Here is a 17709-nt window from a genome sequence, read left to right on the forward strand (position 1 = left end):
TGAAGAAGTCTGTGTCTGTCTCCTTCAAAATGACTGACAAAAAAAAAAACCCCAACTGCTTGTTTCATGACTAACATTTATAAACAGGGGAACAAAAAAGATAAATAAAAACAGAAAGTTTTTGTCTTTTGTTTTGAAAATACAGTGGAAAACAAAAAAACTACTTGTTTTCTGTTTTTGTTCCCCTATTTATAAATGGTAGTATTTGGGTTTTCACATTTCAAAACAAAAGTCTGTTGGCCACAAAGTACACATACCGATGAGGGATGCAGAATTCCGTGAAACTCTTTCCAGCTGCCGCTTTTCTTGAGAAACCTCTGAGAGCCTGCTGCTCATGCAGTCAGACAGCAGAGTATTTATCCTGCTGATGAGTGTCGTCCAGTTTTTAAACACAGCACACTGTAAAGAGTGAGCATTGCTTATTATTTACCCTGGATGATGAACCTTTAGTTCAGTTCTGACTTACACCTAGGGTTTATCTGTGGAATTGGTGAAATGCTCAAAAAGCATTACTACATTGTACGCTCTCTGTGGTCTTTTTTGAAAATCAAGAAATCAAAAAAACAGCTTATCGAGCATGAAGAACTGTAAACATGCCAGCTGTGTTCATAATGAGGACAAGAGGGGACTTGTTTAATGGATGTTTGGGTATACTGTATGAAATGCAAAAGAACTTTAGGTAAAATAACTTGAGTTGGCCTAAAGGAGATATAATATCTAAAATCGGGGCAATTATGTTAAGGCCAGTGCATACGTCACAACACTGGGTGGCGGTAATGTGCAGCTACCATCATAACAGACAGAAGAAGAAGAAGAAGAAAAGCGGAACCACACAGCCGGAACCTTTCTACAAACGCGTCGGATTTGTTTATTGGTGACACCTCGGGACCAGCTGTTCTGTTTAAGCTATCAGTTAGCTACCACCAAATTACAGAATAACGTAACGTTACGGTTATTCAAGTTGTATTACTTTTTTGTCCGCTTTTTCTATTTCGGGGGTAAGTCCGCCATTATCTGTTCCTGCTGGTTGGTACCCGATAGAAAGTCAACGACAGATCAGTTAGCTAAGGTGGGCTAAAGAGTGAGTCTGCTGGCTGGCTAACGTTGAACTACAGTAGACCTTTAAAACTGGGTTGACTACGTTAGAAACCCTTTTTAACGTTAACTAACTAACGTGAATCCAAGAATATGTACAGAAAACTGCTGCTACATTACTTTAAGCGCGTACGTTAGCTTCCAGCAAATAGCCAGACTTACCAACAGATCGAAAGGCTTTGTCGTTTCCTCACATGTATCAGATTGTAGTGTCAGATATCTTCCCTTCACCCTCCCAGGCTGACTGGAGGTCTGCCACCATGGAGCCAGCCTGCCGTAAGGACAAGCCCAAGCTGAACTCGACCCCGACCAGAGGAGACAGAGCCAGGCAGAAGTCTGCTCAGCAAGAGCTCAAACAACGACAGAGAGCCGAGGTGACTACCAGCACTGTTTCTAAAGCTGCCACACATTCTGTCTGCTGTCCCTGTCTCCGAGGGACTTTATTGCAGCAGTGTGCTACAAGTATCATATGTCTGGAACCAAGTGTGTGTACTTCCTTCATTTGCAGATTTATGCCCTGAACAAGGTGATGACTGAGCTGGAGCAGCAGCAGTTTGAGGCCTTTTGTAAACAGATGCAGTCGCAAGGAGAATGATGAGCCTTCCTCTTTCATCCGGACCAGGACCTGTTGCCGTCCAGAAGCACCCAGTATGCACACTATTACTGACACACAACCACACACTTCTGCTCATGTTCAATAAGACAATCTTGGTGTCTTGATGTTTTACTGACTCAAACTCCTGACGTCACCTGACAGTATTGTTATAATAAGCTGGTGTGATTGTTAACTGAAAGCATTGTAGATCCAAACAGGAACAACAGGAAGCAGAGTTGCATATTTCCTACCAACACATCTGGTCCCTGACCTTTTCTGTGCTTAAATATCCACCTTTGTTACATTAATGGTTGAAATGCTCCCTTTTTTTCAGTGCTGTTAAAATTCAAAATACATGTGTTGAGATTTTGAAGTTGGCCAGGTCACATTATAACTCACTCAAGAGGCACCAGTGTTAATAGCTCAGGGAGGGCAGAAGTTATCAATGTTCTCAGCTGGTCAGAGACCTGCCAGTTAAAAGCACACTTTTATAACCAATGGGATATTAGTCGATGTAAATAAAGCTACATTAAGTGGTTTTTGACCCCCACAGACTGTGCAATGAGGCTTATACAATCAAGTTGAATGCTACCTGCCCTTATGTAAGGCAGATGAAGCCTTCTAAAGCTAAAGGGGCTTTCTTTCTGTTTGTCCCGAAAAATGATTTGAGGCCTTGGGGCTCAGTAAACGCTTATAGCAGCCCTTCAACACCTTGCTGACTTGAAGAAAAAACACAACAAGAAACCTGCATGTTATTTATTAAATCTGTAATACTCATGTGTGCTGACATAAATGCACATATTACTCTGCAGTGCTACAGTAAAATACATGATAAATGAGTTATCCAAACAGCCTGCACAGAAACTATTCTTGACACAACATGTGAATGTATTTGTGTAGTTTAGGCCCAGTGTGCACTGTGAGCTCACATGCTTTAACTTTAAATGAGATGCAGTGCACCGATTGGAGATCAATATTTACTGAAATATTACTGTTATTATCTTTTATTATTTGAATCAGTTAGACACTTATTTTGTCTTTATAGTGTACATTTCCGTATATACCAGTATTCTCCTCTCTTATGATCCCAGCAGTGTGTGTGTCCTTTGAGCGTATTGTTTAGCTGCAAAACATTCAACAGTCCAGCTGAATGAAGCTGTTTTATTTATTTTTAACCTCTGTCTCTGAGGCTGCAGTTAGTGGTTGCATTGCTAACAGTACTACAGCTAATATCACATGGTTGCTACACTGTCTAAAACTGGTAAGATGATAAAACGGACAAAATACCAGTCAGCCACAGACCGTGCTTCTAACTGGGAATGGAAGGATTACAGGTTGTTTTGGTTGATCCATAAACAATGCTTAATGTAGCTTGTTGTTAATGGTGCTCACTTTCAACACTGTCTGCAGTAATACCTGACCTGTATGGGAATAACACTGCATTTTATTGTCACATTCACACGTTTTGCAACATAATCAACTTTTATTTATATGTGTGATGGCTGTAAAATGTGTATATTGCTTTTAGGACAGTATCTCACTTGAGTTATACAATCTCGATTCAATTCAAATAAAAGTGAGTTTTTTTAAATGTGTGGTTTTCTTTGATAGTGTGTGCATGTTATCCATGTCCTCCTTATCGTCCTTTGTACAACATGCTCTTTGAGCAGGTTTGAGGATTGATTTGTTAGTCCTGGATGTAATTATCTTGACTAACAGTGCGCTCTTATTTTGAAATTAAGCTAAATTGAGTTGGGTTGGCCTCATTTAGAGTGGTCCTGCATTTGTACTAGTTATTTTATTCTACATTGGGCTCCACAATGAGGAATGAAATAACATGACTATCACTCAGCAGAATATTTCTGCCCTATGGTCTGAGATCAGAGTACTTTTGAGTAGTTTATCTGCTTAAGCTACAGTTCATAGGTAAGTCCGGTGTTTTCCAGCTGAGGGGTCCAAAGGGTCACAAGATAAATCTGAAGGCTTGTGGGATGATTAATGGGGCAGGAAATAAGAAGAATACAGCTCTGTCTTGTACTTGCAGCATGCTTTGTATCTTACTTTAGTAATTTAAGTACAACCATTAGAGAAGTGTATTTATTTGAGCTGCTGTATTCATATTTGAAACTGCATCAGCCTGTCAGACAATAACAGTTTCCTCTAGAGAAACTCCACAGAAAGCCCTGTGTTTATTGGTATAAATATAGCAAATGTTATTGGCCGGAATTGTCTTAAGCCTCTTCCACAGCCACTGATAACGTTTTCTATCCTCTTTTAATAAATATTGTATAATTTGATGTATTAAGGCCTTACATTTACTGTATATCAAATTATCTGAGTAGTTTAGAGGCAGTTTACTCAAGTGCTGTACTGTACCTGTACTTTTAGGTGCTTCCATTTATACAAATTTCTACTTTTACTCCATATTTCAGAGAGGAATATTGCACTTTTTATTCTGCTGTATTAATCTGACAGCTGTAGTTACAGTGTCATCATTGAAGTGAATAAGTGGTGAATCACCCTAATGCACAAATCTTACAATAATAGTCGCAGTCCATGTTTTCAGGGAGCTCATGTCTTATTAAGAGGATCCCTGCTCCCCCTGGCTCCCCTGTAGTTCGCACCCAGTACTGGTTTACTTTTAAACAATGCATTGTATAAGCTTATCATGCTTTCTTAATGTAAAATGTAATTATTTATTTAATTAATCTGGAAACAAATGAGTTACTACAGCTGTCAGATAAATGTAGTGGGGTACAAGATTTCCCTCTGAAATGTAGTAGAGTAGAAGTGTACAATGCAATACTCAGGTAAACTGCAAGTACCTCCAAATTGTACTTAAGTCCAGTATTTAACAGTACACTACTAGAGTAAATGTACTTAGCCTCTTTCTACTACTGCTCCCAAGACAGCCATTGTGAGCATATGTCTGGTTGGTAGTAACAGTCATTCTTGTAGATGAAGTCCAACCACAATCACTGAGTCCTGCATTTACAGTAGAGCTATATTGGGTTGAAGGATTATCACGTTCAGTTGATCTTTACATAAAAGTTCAGCCAATGATTTGTTTCATCATTTTAATTTCAATTTGAACGACAAACCACTTGACGGCTTCCAACACCCCCACACACCAAACACATCATTCAGCTAAACGCCAGGGTCAGCCACTGTGCAGAGGTAGTAGTTAATAGATGATGATTAAGGAGGTGTTACGAGCAGTAATTTTGCTATTTTGAGGTTAGTAAAGCCGACATGCCACCATGATGGTGTTTTAACAGATTTGTAACTACAGTCTTTATAGCAGCAGCATCAACAGCAGTATGCGTGATATACAGAGGTGCAAGCTAAATGTATAAGGCAAAGCTGGTCCTCTTGAAACCTTCGAAACCTACACTCCACTCTGTCACTCTGGAGCCCCTCTATTACTCCACCTTCCTCCTTTCAGTATTCCTAACCTTCCTCTTCTCCTTTCACTCTTTTGCGTCTCGTTCAGACCACGACAGTAACAGAGCTCCCAGTGACCCGGACTCCAAACCAACCGTCCCAGAACCTGGTGTCTTGTCCTCCGTGTTCAAACAAGATGAAACGCATTCCGGGGCCATAGTCAGAAAATGTGTGGCTCACCTGGAGTTCAAAAAGAGAGAGAAAACCACAGCGTACAGTTGGGTGTGTGTGTGTGGACGAGACTGTGCCCCCAAGAAGAATGATGGCAGTGCCTCATAAGGTTTACATTCAAGTGACAAAGCCCTTTAGGAGTCGTCGAAATTACAACAGGAGCAAAGGAGGAAGTCAGGTGACATTATTAAAGAAGTCCCTGGTACCCAATATTCTTTTTCCTGTAATGGCAAAGTCATAACCTGCCCTACTCTGCCTCTGATTGGCTGACTATGACCTTCTTACCCTTACCCTAACCCTAACCAGTCTCAATCCTCATGCTTCAACCTAACCTATGAAACCAATAAAGAGAATGAGTACTAGCCAATCAGAGCCGGAGTAGGGTGCCCCCCGATCGGATGTCGGAATGGATGGGTGGTTCGAAAAAACATTAGACTTTAAAACTAGTTTCTGATTTTCTCTTTTCAAATGATATCTTCCTGCTGATAGGGTCAGATCAGATGCTTCTATGTGTGCAACATGGACAAACAACATATTTTGTTTAATTGGAAGTAAAAGGAGTTTGTCCTTATGTGTCTGAAAGCCTTAAAGGACAAAAATGTCCCTACAACAGTGAGTAAGTACTGGTGAAGAATTAAAATGTATAGAATGGAGATTACATTGCGTTTTCCTATCAAGACCACTGTGACCTCAGTTTGATGTACACTCTGTGTACCTCTTTCCACGAGCAGTCGTCACAGTCGGGGTCGAGGGTCACCGGATCAGGTTTGAACTCCTGTATGAGCTCCTGATTCTCATCCAGCAGACACACGGTCATTTGATAGGTGCAACCACAATCCGTCCTCCCGCAGTACCTGCAGAATGAGTCACCAGTTAAACACTAGTTACACTAGTCACTTACAGAAGGTGTTTACATGTACGCCAGTCCACCTCTGTCTTACCAGTCTTCCACTGTGACGGGAGGCTGAGTGTCCAACTGCTCGGAAGAGTAACCCTCCGCTAACAGGTCGATGAGCTGTCTCTTGAGACACAGCCTACGACACACAGAATGGGATTGATGAAAACAGTCAACTCACTTTGCCATTAAAACAAAATATATGAGGTAGTAAATGGATGAGAATGAAACATACTGAGATATACGTAGGTTACAAGCAAATGATGAATAATATAGGGAAAGGATTTTTATACTAGACTTTTTGTTGTGTCATTTTGAAAAAACAACCTGAAAAGACAATATCTGTGACAAAAAGAGGATTTTTTTATGTAATCACATACATACAGTAAGTATATTCAATTATCTGCCAGCTTCTTTCTGTGTTTGTGTAACTTAAGTGTAATTTGCTCCATGGTTTGAACTTTCCAGTCGTGGATGCATAGACCTGATGAAGTGATAATTTTGATAGTACATGTCCTTCAGATTATAAGTTAACGTATATCACTATTACACAAAATGTATGTTGATGATTCTACATCCAGAGTGACAGGCTTTCTAAGTTATTATGTTTTTGTTTTTTTTAACATTGCGTACAACCAAAAAATATGACTATGGTTTCTCCCACATCTTCTCCAATAACTGTAATGTCTCTGAATTGGTGTGATAAAATGTATTTTCCATGCGTACTTTCTCCGGAAACTGTTTCTCCCCATTGTTGATTATTAAAGCATATTCCTAGGTCTTCTACATCTTCATTTATCGTCATATTACTTCTTCTAACATCTTATATATAGTATACTTTTACTTAGAATTTTTACAATATTTAGTTCATATTTTTCCAAATTATTATTTTAATTAATCTGTTGAGGAGATAATCATTTCTTTACCAAGTTGTAGCTCACGTAATCCCCATTGTGTTTGTGACTAGTTATTGATCCATACATTCATCATTTGAATTTGAGTGGCATAATAATAATTTAATTATTTATTATTATTATTATTATTATTATTATTATTATTATTATTAGGAGAAAGTCTAAAATAATAATAAGAAAATAAATGTTGGCAATATATTCATTCATTCATGAATTAATTCATTCATCAAGATCTTATTTAATTAGTTTTTCCAGGGTTTCATATTTCAATTGTTTGGTTTAGTGATCCCAATTCTTCGGGGTTATAGTTCCCAAAGAATAATTTTTCTAGGTTCCGTTTCCATACCTATCTTTAAAGCAGGTTGTGCTTGGGAGAATTAAAAATGTACAAAAGTCTTCATAGGGCCAGTAGATTTACAGTGTCGCTGTGTTGAGCAGATAAATACAGTCACATGACTACACATACAGCATAACACTCACTCAAAGGAGGTAGCAAAGTATGTGGTCACGCCATCGCTGCAGAAGTCGTGGCCACAGTCTCCCGGCATTTCCTCCACCTTCCACTGACTCCCTCCGTTCTCCGTCAAGTCCCAGAATTCCAGCTGCTCTGGGAGGGACATGCACAGTCTCAAGCTGTCAATAGCAGCGTAGTGTATTTTCTACCATGTGCCAGAGGTGGAACCAAGTCCCAAGTACTTACCATCAAGTCCCAAGTCCTAAATTGTGACTTTTGAGTCCTAAACAAGTCATAAAGCACTCTTCATCGAATGTAATGCCATTCTAACTACATTTTAATATGGAGGGACGCCTAAAATAGGTTTACATGCTATAATGTAAAAAAAAAAAAACATATCAAAGTACAAATGTAGTTAAATCAATGAAGTAGCTAGCTAGCAAAGTTACTTAACTGTGAAGCTAACGTAAACTAATACAATTCAAATATCGAGCCAAGTTGGAAGTTGTCGCGTCTCTTTCTGCAATTTCTGACCTGCTTTTGCAACTGCAGTTCATTTTTTGTTGACCACCTCAGACAAAATTCGGTATAAGTGGGTATAGAGGTAGGAAGCTCTATTGTAGCAAGTGACTTAACTTTTGGCTAACATTCACATGATAAACATGCTGTCATGTTTAATCCAGTGTAGCATGCAGTAGTTACATTCATTTCTGACTTGGTTAGAGTTCAACTGTACGTACAGAAGCTCTGAGAGATGCAGCAGCTCAGTCACTGTGTTCTGTTGTTCACAAGCTGACTCGCTCGAGTGAACGTGGATGTTATTTGGGGGCCTAAGTCATTTTTACCTTATTTCCTGCCTATTTGATACTTTGGCCAGTGTAGGGACATAAAAGTGATGGAAAATTACAGTTTTCCAGTAGAAACTGGAAAACTGTGGGGGGGTGGACCTGGTGTTGCTAGACCCAGAGTAGATCCACCCCTGATCCAGTTACCATAGTTGCAGATCCTCCATAAGAGAAAATATTATCTTACCTTCCCCACAGGGGTTCTTCAGCAGGTTTCTGGACATGATTACAGCTAGAGAAAGCCTGCACAGGAGAAAGAGGACCTAGATCAATGTCTCTGCTGCAGTCTGTCAGGCTGTCCAGATCCCATCCACCCACCCCTGGCCCTTCATATTAATGTCTCAAACATGTACACACATACAAGGATCATCTTACAATAAAAACAAACTGACAGCTTTAGGATGACTGAAACATTTTAGGATCTGAACAGCGGGGTCGAAGAGCACTGGTGGACTCCATGTTTGAAAAAGCGTTGCAGAAGTGCCCTCTTGGATGCCCCTGTGGTACTTAAAACATGGTAAAGTGCCCTCCAGGCTACCCTTGCAATGGACAAAATAAGCCCTCTAGGGTACTAATTCTACCCCTGACTGAACTGTTCCCCCATAAATGCATCACAACGTTCTGCATGCTGGTGCCCTTTTTATTTTTCTGTTCTTGCCCCTCCCCCTCATACGCCCTGAGTCCACCACTGTTGGCCAGAGTAATAATATGTGAGGGTGGACCCAGCTAGCCCAACCAGGCCGGGTCACCTCCGCAGATTTCAAACCCAAACACTAATACCCTGTCTGCTGACTCACAGCACAATGGGTGCAAAAGCCACCCATCTTTACATGCTGAATAGGAGGTATCACAGAGGATCAACCAGTCATCAGTCAGCAGGAAAACAACCTGGGATAGAATGTTGCCATAGAAACCAGCGGCCCAAGGGGCTGTTTTGAGGGTGTCCCAAGAGACACTAAAATCGACTTAAAATGATCCTACTTAGGGAGTGTATAGGGATAATGTTTTTGTTTTGTTTTTACATTTTCTAACCACTATAACCTAATGTATAGTCTACAGAAACCTGAAAATATTCCTTTATTTTTAAGGATTTTCATCAGCTTTGTGTCTGTGTGCCTAATGCATGTGTCCTCAGGGTTTGATACATTAGAATAAGTCAGAACACAAACAATAATAACTATTTAAAAGTGTAGAAATAGCAGTTATGGATCTTTGTTAGAGATGTGTCCACAGAGGTCTACTTTATCTACAGATGTTTCCGCAGTAAACGCTACTTAGGTTCATATTTGTCCTGCATTTCATGGCTCACTAAGGCTCCGAACTCAAACAGCTGAGTCATCTGCCCCTGCAGACTCAAAGTCATAGGCATAAAAGATGCAGTACTTGCACACTGATACCATGCTCTACTGAAAATGACGCACTCTGCCCTGTGTAAATACTTAAGACAGCAAATGTATTACTCACAGCCACGGGAAAGCAAGTGCAGTCTTCTGTTTTGTCTGTCTGCTTCTCTGACTTACACTTGAGCTCCTCTGCAGGATAGCGCCCTCGTGACAGCGTGGCTTTTATAGCCTGGGAGCACACACACACACACACACACACACACACACACACACATGCAGCGAGGGAGGGAGGGAGAGGAGAGGAGGAGGAGGACAGACAGACAACACCCCGTATGCAGGTTGGGAGGGAAAATCCATCCAGACGAACTCAGCAGAAGCACACATGCACACACTCAGCACAAATGTCAGTTAGAGCCGAACATCAACACCAACAGTGGAAGAAAACATCCAGTACTCTTCTTTAAAGGGTCAGAGTTTATTTTGCACAAGTTAACAAAAGGGACACAAATACAGGACAGACGTTGGAGTTTTGCGTATCTGTGCCTTTTTCCAACCTCTGTGTCATCCACTAGTGCACAGATCATTTTTCACTTTCACACACTGTGAGTGAAACGCTCGCAGTGCAGAGGCCAACTGTAAAGGAGGTGAGTTTTCCAACACTAGCAGGCTGAGGTGGACAAAACACAGAGAGCAAAAAAAGAAAGGCCTGACGTTTGACCAGGTCTATTTAAGCCAATACAGATCCTTTAAAATGTGCCTGTATCGGCCTCAATATGGCTCCTTAGGATTGGCTCTGGACATCTCTTGTGTTTATTTTTAATACAAAGTACATTCAAAATTAATTAAAAGATTATCATAAAAGATGCAAATTGTGTGGTGAAATCTTCTAAAAATATAATAAAAATACAATTTTATCCCAAAACTCATAGCAACACCTTGAAGACCCAATGTCTTGAAGAAAATCACATTGCAGCCTATATCACTAGGGCAATTAGGAATAGTTTGTCATATTAGGAAATATGCTTAATCGCTGATTGAATGTCTCTCAGTTCCATGATCGGTTCCATGTCGTACTGTTAAATATAAGCAAAAGCCAGCAACTGGCTAACTTAGCTTAGCACAAAGACTGGAAATAGGGATAAACAGTTACTGCTTTCAGCCAATAAATAGTCCAGCACATAACCACTATAAAATGGTGAATTGCTATATTAAGTTTTTGTGTAGATTAAACAGCGAGATATAACGTACCAAGAGGTGCTAGTGGGAAGATTGTGTTACCTTTGGAGAGAACCAGGCTAGCTCTTTCCCCTTGTTTCCATTCTTTGTGCTAAGCTAGTCAGCTGCTGACTGAAGGCTTACATTAAACACACAGATAAAAGAGTAATATCCATCTACTCTTCTAACTCTGTAAAAAGAGTATTTACCAAAATGTGGAACTATTCCTTTTAAGTTACAATTAAGTTACAGTTGATTTTGCAAGTGTGTTTTAACAGTAAAGGTCCTTCAGTTACTTTGGAATATACACCTGTATTGGCCCCTGGGGGAAGAAAATACCCTTAAATAGTGGCCAGACCCCCCCTTGTGGGGCAGAGAGAGCGACTGCAGGTCACATTTAGGAGGATCGACTGGCAGTAATGGAATATAATATTCACAGGTATGTTTTCATTAGTGTATAATCACCTGATATGAAATATAAATAATTATTGTGTTTTTGTTACCTTAAAAAGAGCTTGTTATATCAACAGAGGGAGCAGGTCCTCTTCTACGGTGGCTGCCATGTTGAACCAACATGTGTCTACTGTTAGGGCCTTTTCACGGCCTCCGTTGTTTATTCTAGGCTGAGCTGTATTCAAATGATGGCAATCTGCAACTTCACTGCTAGATGCCACTAAATCCTAGACCCTGGTCCTTTAAACTTGATTTATTTCTGTTACTTTCCTCGGGTTTCTCTCTGTGAGGGACCGAACTGGCAGACATGAGGAGTCAGAGGTAAATTTTCAGTTTTATTCAACCAGAAAAAAAAGTATTTTCAAATTTACAAAATATACAATTAAGTTCTCAGCCCATAAAAGAAGTCACCTAAACAAAACTTAACTCAGGCTGTGTTAACAAATTGAACAGACTAAATTGACCTTACAAACTTCATTGATTTAACTACATTTGTACTTTGATATGTTTTTTTTTAACATTAAAGCATGTAAACCAAGGCCACTCTTACACGGGGGGATAGAGTAAAACATAACCACAAATAATGTTAAGATAACGCTGCCTAATGAAACCCCCAGGAGCTGGTAACTCAAAGAAAACTGAATTCATTTAATGAAAAATAACCTCATAACGTTTCCAAAATTGACAAAGAAAGATAACTAATTGTGTGCACCCAAACAGAAAACTACCTGTCAAAAATGGCTAATAAAACTGTGTATTATGAAAGCAAAATGTATGTGTCCAGTTATTTATTGTGCATTGTGCATGATGTGCTGAAACCTATAGATAATAAAACAAATGAAAATAGTTACCACTGTGTGCCGGCTCAGTGTGTGGCTGCTGGTGCGTGCACTCTCCTTATTCCTCTTGTCTCTGTATGTTTGAGATTGAGAATCTGATGTCTGCTCACATTGAAATTGGTCTCTGTCGAGGTAACTGCACCATTTTTGCATGTATAAGACATTAAAAGGGGTGAGGTTGAAAACATTTCAAACTGAACACAGTAAGAGAACTTCATTGTTGTCTGTTTTGGTTTAGCTTAGTTCTTTGGCTTCAGTAGACTTTAAAGGTGTACATACCCATCAGGCACAATATTTACTGTAATATTAAACTATGCAATTTTGCACTGAATTCATCATTAACCGTGTATATAATATGATCTCTAAATGTCCGCTCGGGGTCATATTCACCACAGGGGCTTGCAGGGGCTGTTGTTAACCGGCACCTTCAAATACTAATATTTGTGATGTGACTTCAACATCAGAAGGCTCTGTATACATGTATTACCTGCAGAGGGAGCTAAAGGCCCACTAACACATTAGTAGGAGAGTATTAAGAGTTTTTGAATCACTAAATATGGAGAACTGATAAACACAGCTGCAAATTTCATACTACACAGACTCTGATGCTGCTGATTCATTTGTCAAATATTGAAATCATACCAACTTTCAAGACTGAAAGCTGAATCTACATGATGATACTGATTCATTTTTCATTGCTTACTTCTCATTTCCAATAGTATCTCATGTCAGTAGCAATTGGCTCAGCTTTATTTGTTTACTCACAACTAGCACATCAATAATGTTTTGGGTGGGTATACAAAATCAGGCTTTATTCTGGGCCACAACACCAATGGGTCATAACACAATGAATACATTACATAAACACCACAACATACACAAAATACCTCCCAATATGGGAGAGGAATAATTCAAGTTAAACATTGCAGTTTCATCAGGATTGTCCTGCAGACAGTACAGTACAACATTCAACAACCAATAGGAAAAACATTGTGCCATAAATAAAGAGTGGTGTATAAATCATACAAAAGCAGGAATTTTAACAAAACACTGGGATCGCAAACATGGCTTAAAATACACCTTTCAGGAACAAAGAAATACTGTAGCATTAGTGCCTTTTGTTGGAGGTGCATATTTTTCCCTGTATCGATTTGGGCTCAACAGACTGTACGAGGAGTATTTTCCAATGCAACATTTTTCCACAGGGATGAGCTTCTAAGGAACAAATCCTTGACTTTCTGCAGAAGCTTCATAAATCTTGCTCTGATTGTACAAATTCATGTCCAAAACAGCAGTGCATATTCAACTGCATTACCCTTGTAGTCTTTCCTGCTTTGGCATTTTAGTGCAGCACCAGATATTGTTTATTCCAGTGATACAGCACCCATAACTGTCTCTTCGTAAATGGGTTGCCTGCTTATCATTAGTAAGTTTCCTTGTTTGTTTGGGAATGTGACAATGATTCCAGTTCTTTGGAACAGCTGCAGTGGAGGCTCCATCTAAGCTTCAGAGGACGCTTGGGGTTTGAGCTGGGCCTTCTCCATGGTCGTACCGTACGGATCTGACCTTTTAAAGAAGCCCATCTGGAGGAAAACATGGAGAGAGGAAGATCACATATAAATCAATCTGGCACAAAGTCTAGACCAGTCAATGTTCCCTATCCCTTTCATAGGCTTTATACTCATAGAGGTTTCTTGTTTACAGAAACCCCCAGACTGAAAGAGAGACGAAAAACTACTTCAAATGACAAAGCCACATCATTTGTAGTTATTTTGCATCTCTTTATAGTTGTTTTTCATTTCTTTGTAGTCGTTTTGTTTCTCTTTCTTTGTGGATGTTTTGCATCTCTGTCTTTGAGGACAATTTGTGTCTCTTTGTGATGGTTTTATGTCTCTTTGTAGGCCTTTTGTGTTTCTTTGTAGTTTTGTCTCTTTGTTGTTACTTTGTATCTCTTATACTCGTTTTGTGTCTCTTTGTAGTCATTTTGCATATTTTTCTAATTGTTTGTGCCTCTTAACAGTTATGTGTGTCTTTGTAGTTGTGTCTCTTTGCATTAAATTCGTCTGTCCTGGTAGTTGTTTTGAGCATCTCTGTAGTATCTCTTTTTGTGGTCGTTATTTGTCTGCTTGTGGTCGTTTGATTTTCCAGCTAGAATTGTTATTAATCCCTTCAAACAGAGACAGGTTGGCCCGTTCAGTAATCCATCCAAGCCTAATCATTTTCACTACATTAACTAATAATTTTACTATGTGATGTGTGATTTGACATACTGTAGCTGTCAAAAACTGTGTCACTGTGTCCCTTAGTGTTACTAACTAACCCCCATTTAAACTGCACCTGAGGTGTCCTGATATTTAAACACACACTAGCCAGTCAGAAACTGTTGTTTTCTGTGCTAACTGTATAAGCAGGGTTATTTCGTAGCTTGGTACCTTGTATAGTAGATATATGAGCAGGGAGAGTAATAGCAACCCAGCTAGAACAGCCAGGATGATGATCCACACTGGAACAGAGAACAGACTGTCCGGCTTGTTCCACACCACAGCTGTCACCACCTGAACAACCGGAAAGCACAGCATTCGGATGATCCTCCAAAGATTCGTACCACCTTTCACTAACACTCACATGTAAATAAGCTGACACTTGCAAGCTCATTGCACAGTAAATATCCAATAAGAAATCAGATGAAGTTACCTTTTTGGATCCCGATGGCTTGAATTTGGGGGGAATAGAATAAGGCATCCTGTCCACCTTGTAGTGAGCAGAGCACTCCAGAACATACTGCTTATAGGCCCTCTGTGGACAAGCAAAAGACAGTTGTAAGAACAAGCATTTTAATAAAGGCTGGACTGATAGGCTGGAAGGCTGCTAGTACCTGATTCTGTGACAAGAGTTTACCTGTAATCACCCAAACAAACCTCAAAAGTACAAATATTCACTGATTCCCCCGAAATTCTCAATCACTTTGAGACATTAAAACACAAATCAAGTTAATTCAGACTGATATTTACCCCAACACAAGTGCAGATAAATTCCACAAAAGAGTAGAATTTATTATTAATATCTATTTATCAAACAGCATCATATTAAAGCATCCCATACTGTTTACTACATACTAATTCTTTTTTGAGTGATTTTGAGTATGCAGTGTGTTCCTGCTGACAGATTTATAGTCAAAGTTGCCCACAGCTAGGAGGAAAAATGTTGATGGTGCTGAGAAGGCTGCAGGAAGATGCTGGTAAACAAATGAAGTTTCTGCAAACCATTGTGTCCTTAACTTGTTAACTGGGACATGCTGTATCGTTTGCTGTTATTATGAACTGAAAGTACATTAATGTCTTATATTATTACTGCAAATATACTATGAAAATTAATATATAATGTAGTTTATATTGCATAGAATTAGCATGTAGTATGGATTTGCAACACACATCTGTAATTGTTGTTTGGTGACCTGCCCAACAGGGGGCAGCATGAGAACACAGATAGTATGACTTCATGTTGGTTTTCTCATCCGGTCTGCGTTTCCCTTTTGACTTGAGTTTCCCGTACTAGCAGATTACATATGACCAACACAGTGCAGAGCAGTGTGTCCTGTAGTCCCACCTCGATGAAGGTTTCAGCCCAGAGTCTGGAGCGCACAGTCAGGATAACGTTGGCTCCTCTCTCCAGCAGCCCAACATCACACTGCAGCTGCCAGCACTCCACTGTAGAGCAGGTCTGAGGAGGGACAGAGCCACAGTCAAACACACAGCAAGCAGGAAACGCAGCATTCAGCGATATTGGCCAACAATTCCCCACCAAAATGACTCGGTGCAGCTTCTTCTGCAGGAATCAAAAAGCACTAAAAGCACTATACAGACCTATCTATTTAAAAAGGTGAATCAATACGCTTCATTATTAAAAATGTATCTTGCATACAAAGAACCCAGTGTAGTGTTTGTTTAAAAAAAAGTAGATACTTGGCAGATGTTGGAGCAGGGGTCTCCAACCTTTTTGAGAGTGAGGGTTACCTAAAGGGAGGACTACTCCCTCTACTTGATGAGCATCAAAGTAAAATCGATGCTTTCAATAGAATAACATAGCGGCGTGTATTTTGACTTTCCATCATTTTCATATATTGGGTTGAACCAATTTGGGGTGTGGAAGTTATTTTGTCCCTGGTTGTGGTATTGACACTGAAGGACCTTGTACTACTGATATGAACTGAGAGTCATTTTAGTCAGCTTGCCTGATCAAAGTCAACCAATGAATTGATAGATCATGAAAATATAATGGTGCTATCGGAGAAGGAAGCATGGTTTCACAATGTGATGTAACAGAACATCTAATAAAGCCTACAAATAACCCGTTTGTACCCTTCCTTGAAAGGCAATTTCAATGCACGACTTTTCCGCGCAGTGTGCAGGGTTTTTATATTGTAGTGTTTCTACTTTCAGGATTTGAATACGTCCTAGACACAGATCGACACAGATGCTCCTCCCTCCAGCTCGTAACTGTCGTCAGTGTCATCGTTGTCTGACGGTTTTTACTTGTTGAGTTTAAAAGTGCCTTTGCGTGCTCACTTCACATTTGTCGTGTGAGCTACGAAGCTCCCTTTCAACTTTCAACTTAATTTTTGTCCTTGGAGGGGTGAGGTTAGAAGTCACTGGTGTCCAACATACACAGTGTACTAAACTACAGTAGCAACAGCATTACAAGGCAAATTAAATATGACCATATAAATACACGAAGAGGAGTAAAATGAAGAGCATAGTGCCCAGGCCTGTTCAACAGTTCTGCCATCATAACACAATCCCCATCATCAACCGAATAGACATCATAATCGTCATCAGCATCATCATATGATCACAACTCTTACTACACGACACACCCAGCAAAGTGAGTAGCTTTAGCACGCACTAACTTTTCCCCTGGCCTGCATATAGAAGAGAAATGGCTGTTGGTTATGGAACAACAGCAAGCAGCTCAGTTATTGCCTGAGTATGTCCTGACAGACAGACAGCACTTCTCCCCAGACTCAGTAGCAGTTTTACAGGGGTACTTATGTTGCCTGGGAGGAGCATTGACAGTATGGGGAGGAGGCACTGCCTTAAAGATTGAAGTCAGGGAAAGGAATTCTCCTGTGTGCAGTAAACACCGTGCATCCACATTACTGTGCATGAAACTCATTGTAACATGATTGCTTGCAGAGTGCAAGCCATCTGGCAATTTTTAGGCGGGTAAACCCACTCAGAGGTGGGTACAAACTGAGTCACACCCACACCTCTGCACCGAGTGGGAGAAAAATGTCCCTCAGACAGCAAATGTGGGGGAGTTTTTTCTTCATGTTTAAAAAAAGTTCAGCGGACATATCGTTAGCAGATTTTGAAAATCCCTAAATATTGTCATCAGTATCAGCCAGAGTCTGTACAGTCTCTACGACAACTATCAGCAGCCTTGTAGT

The 17709-nt window shown here is 40.0% G+C and overlaps 3 protein-coding genes across 4 annotated transcripts in view; 1 reads left to right on the forward strand and 2 right to left on the reverse strand.

The window, feature by feature from the left end:
* Window positions 1-838: 838 nt before the first annotated feature.
* On the forward strand, window positions 839-3281 carry svbp (small vasohibin binding protein). 2 transcript variants are annotated; one of them, XM_051416227.1, is made up of 3 exons: window positions 839-998; window positions 1335-1469; window positions 1604-3281. In XM_051416227.1, the coding sequence occupies exons 2-3, from the start codon at window positions 1356-1358 to the stop codon at window positions 1688-1690; spliced, it is 201 nt and encodes a 66-aa protein (XP_051272187.1). In that variant the 5' UTR covers window positions 839-998; window positions 1335-1355; the 3' UTR covers window positions 1691-3281. The 2 variants fall into 2 exon arrangements, with proteins under 2 accessions (XP_051272187.1, XP_051272188.1); XM_051416228.1 differs by having other exon boundaries at window positions 845-1069.
* Window positions 2874-9983, reverse strand: fbxo2 (F-box protein 2). Its single transcript, XM_051416225.1, has 6 exons — window positions 9878-9983; window positions 8601-8656; window positions 7595-7721; window positions 6247-6339; window positions 6021-6159; window positions 2874-5314 (listed from the first exon to the last, which is right to left on the reverse strand). The coding sequence occupies exons 2-6, from the start codon at window positions 8635-8637 to the stop codon at window positions 5180-5182; spliced, it is 531 nt and encodes a 176-aa protein (XP_051272185.1). The 5' UTR covers window positions 8638-8656; window positions 9878-9983; the 3' UTR covers window positions 2874-5179.
* A 3008-nt stretch (window positions 9984-12991) lies between these two features.
* Window positions 12992-17709, reverse strand: part of LOC127372480 (integrin alpha-5) — a 43880-nt gene continuing 39162 nt past the window's right edge. The window contains exons 27-30 of the mRNA XM_051416213.1: window positions 15870-15983; window positions 14958-15059; window positions 14696-14818; window positions 12992-13846 (exon numbers count right to left, since the gene is read on the reverse strand). Coding sequence (XP_051272173.1) covers window positions 13763-13846; window positions 14696-14818; window positions 14958-15059; window positions 15870-15983 — 423 coding nt within the window. The 3' untranslated portion in view covers window positions 12992-13762. The remainder of the gene's footprint in view (window positions 13847-14695; window positions 14819-14957; window positions 15060-15869; window positions 15984-17709) is intronic.

Source organism: Dicentrarchus labrax, unplaced genomic scaffold (assembly GCF_905237075.1).
Source record: "Dicentrarchus labrax unplaced genomic scaffold, dlabrax2021, whole genome shotgun sequence".
Lineage (NCBI taxonomy): Eukaryota > Metazoa > Chordata > Actinopteri > Moronidae > Dicentrarchus > Dicentrarchus labrax.

Excerpts from the sequence above, each read along its gene's own strand:
- svbp (XM_051416227.1), top strand. The coding sequence starts at position 1,356 with ATGGAGCCAGCCTGCCGTAAGGACAAGCCCAAGCTGAACTCGACCCCG. Across the intron at positions 1,470-1,603 it reads AACAACGACAGAGAGCCGAG|ATTTATGCCCTGAACAAGGT; the intron begins GTGACTACCAGC and ends CTTCATTTGCAG.
- fbxo2 (XM_051416225.1), bottom strand. The coding sequence starts at position 8,637 with ATGTCCAGAAACCTGCTGAAGAACCCCTGTGGGGAAG. Across the intron at positions 6,340-7,594 it reads TACTTTGCTACCTCCTTTGA|GCTGTGTCTCAAGAGACAGC; the intron begins GTGAGTGTTATG and ends TGTGTGTCGTAG. Across the intron at positions 6,160-6,246 it reads CCCGTCACAGTGGAAGACTG|GTACTGCGGGAGGACGGATT; the intron begins GTAAGACAGAGG and ends CTCATTCTGCAG.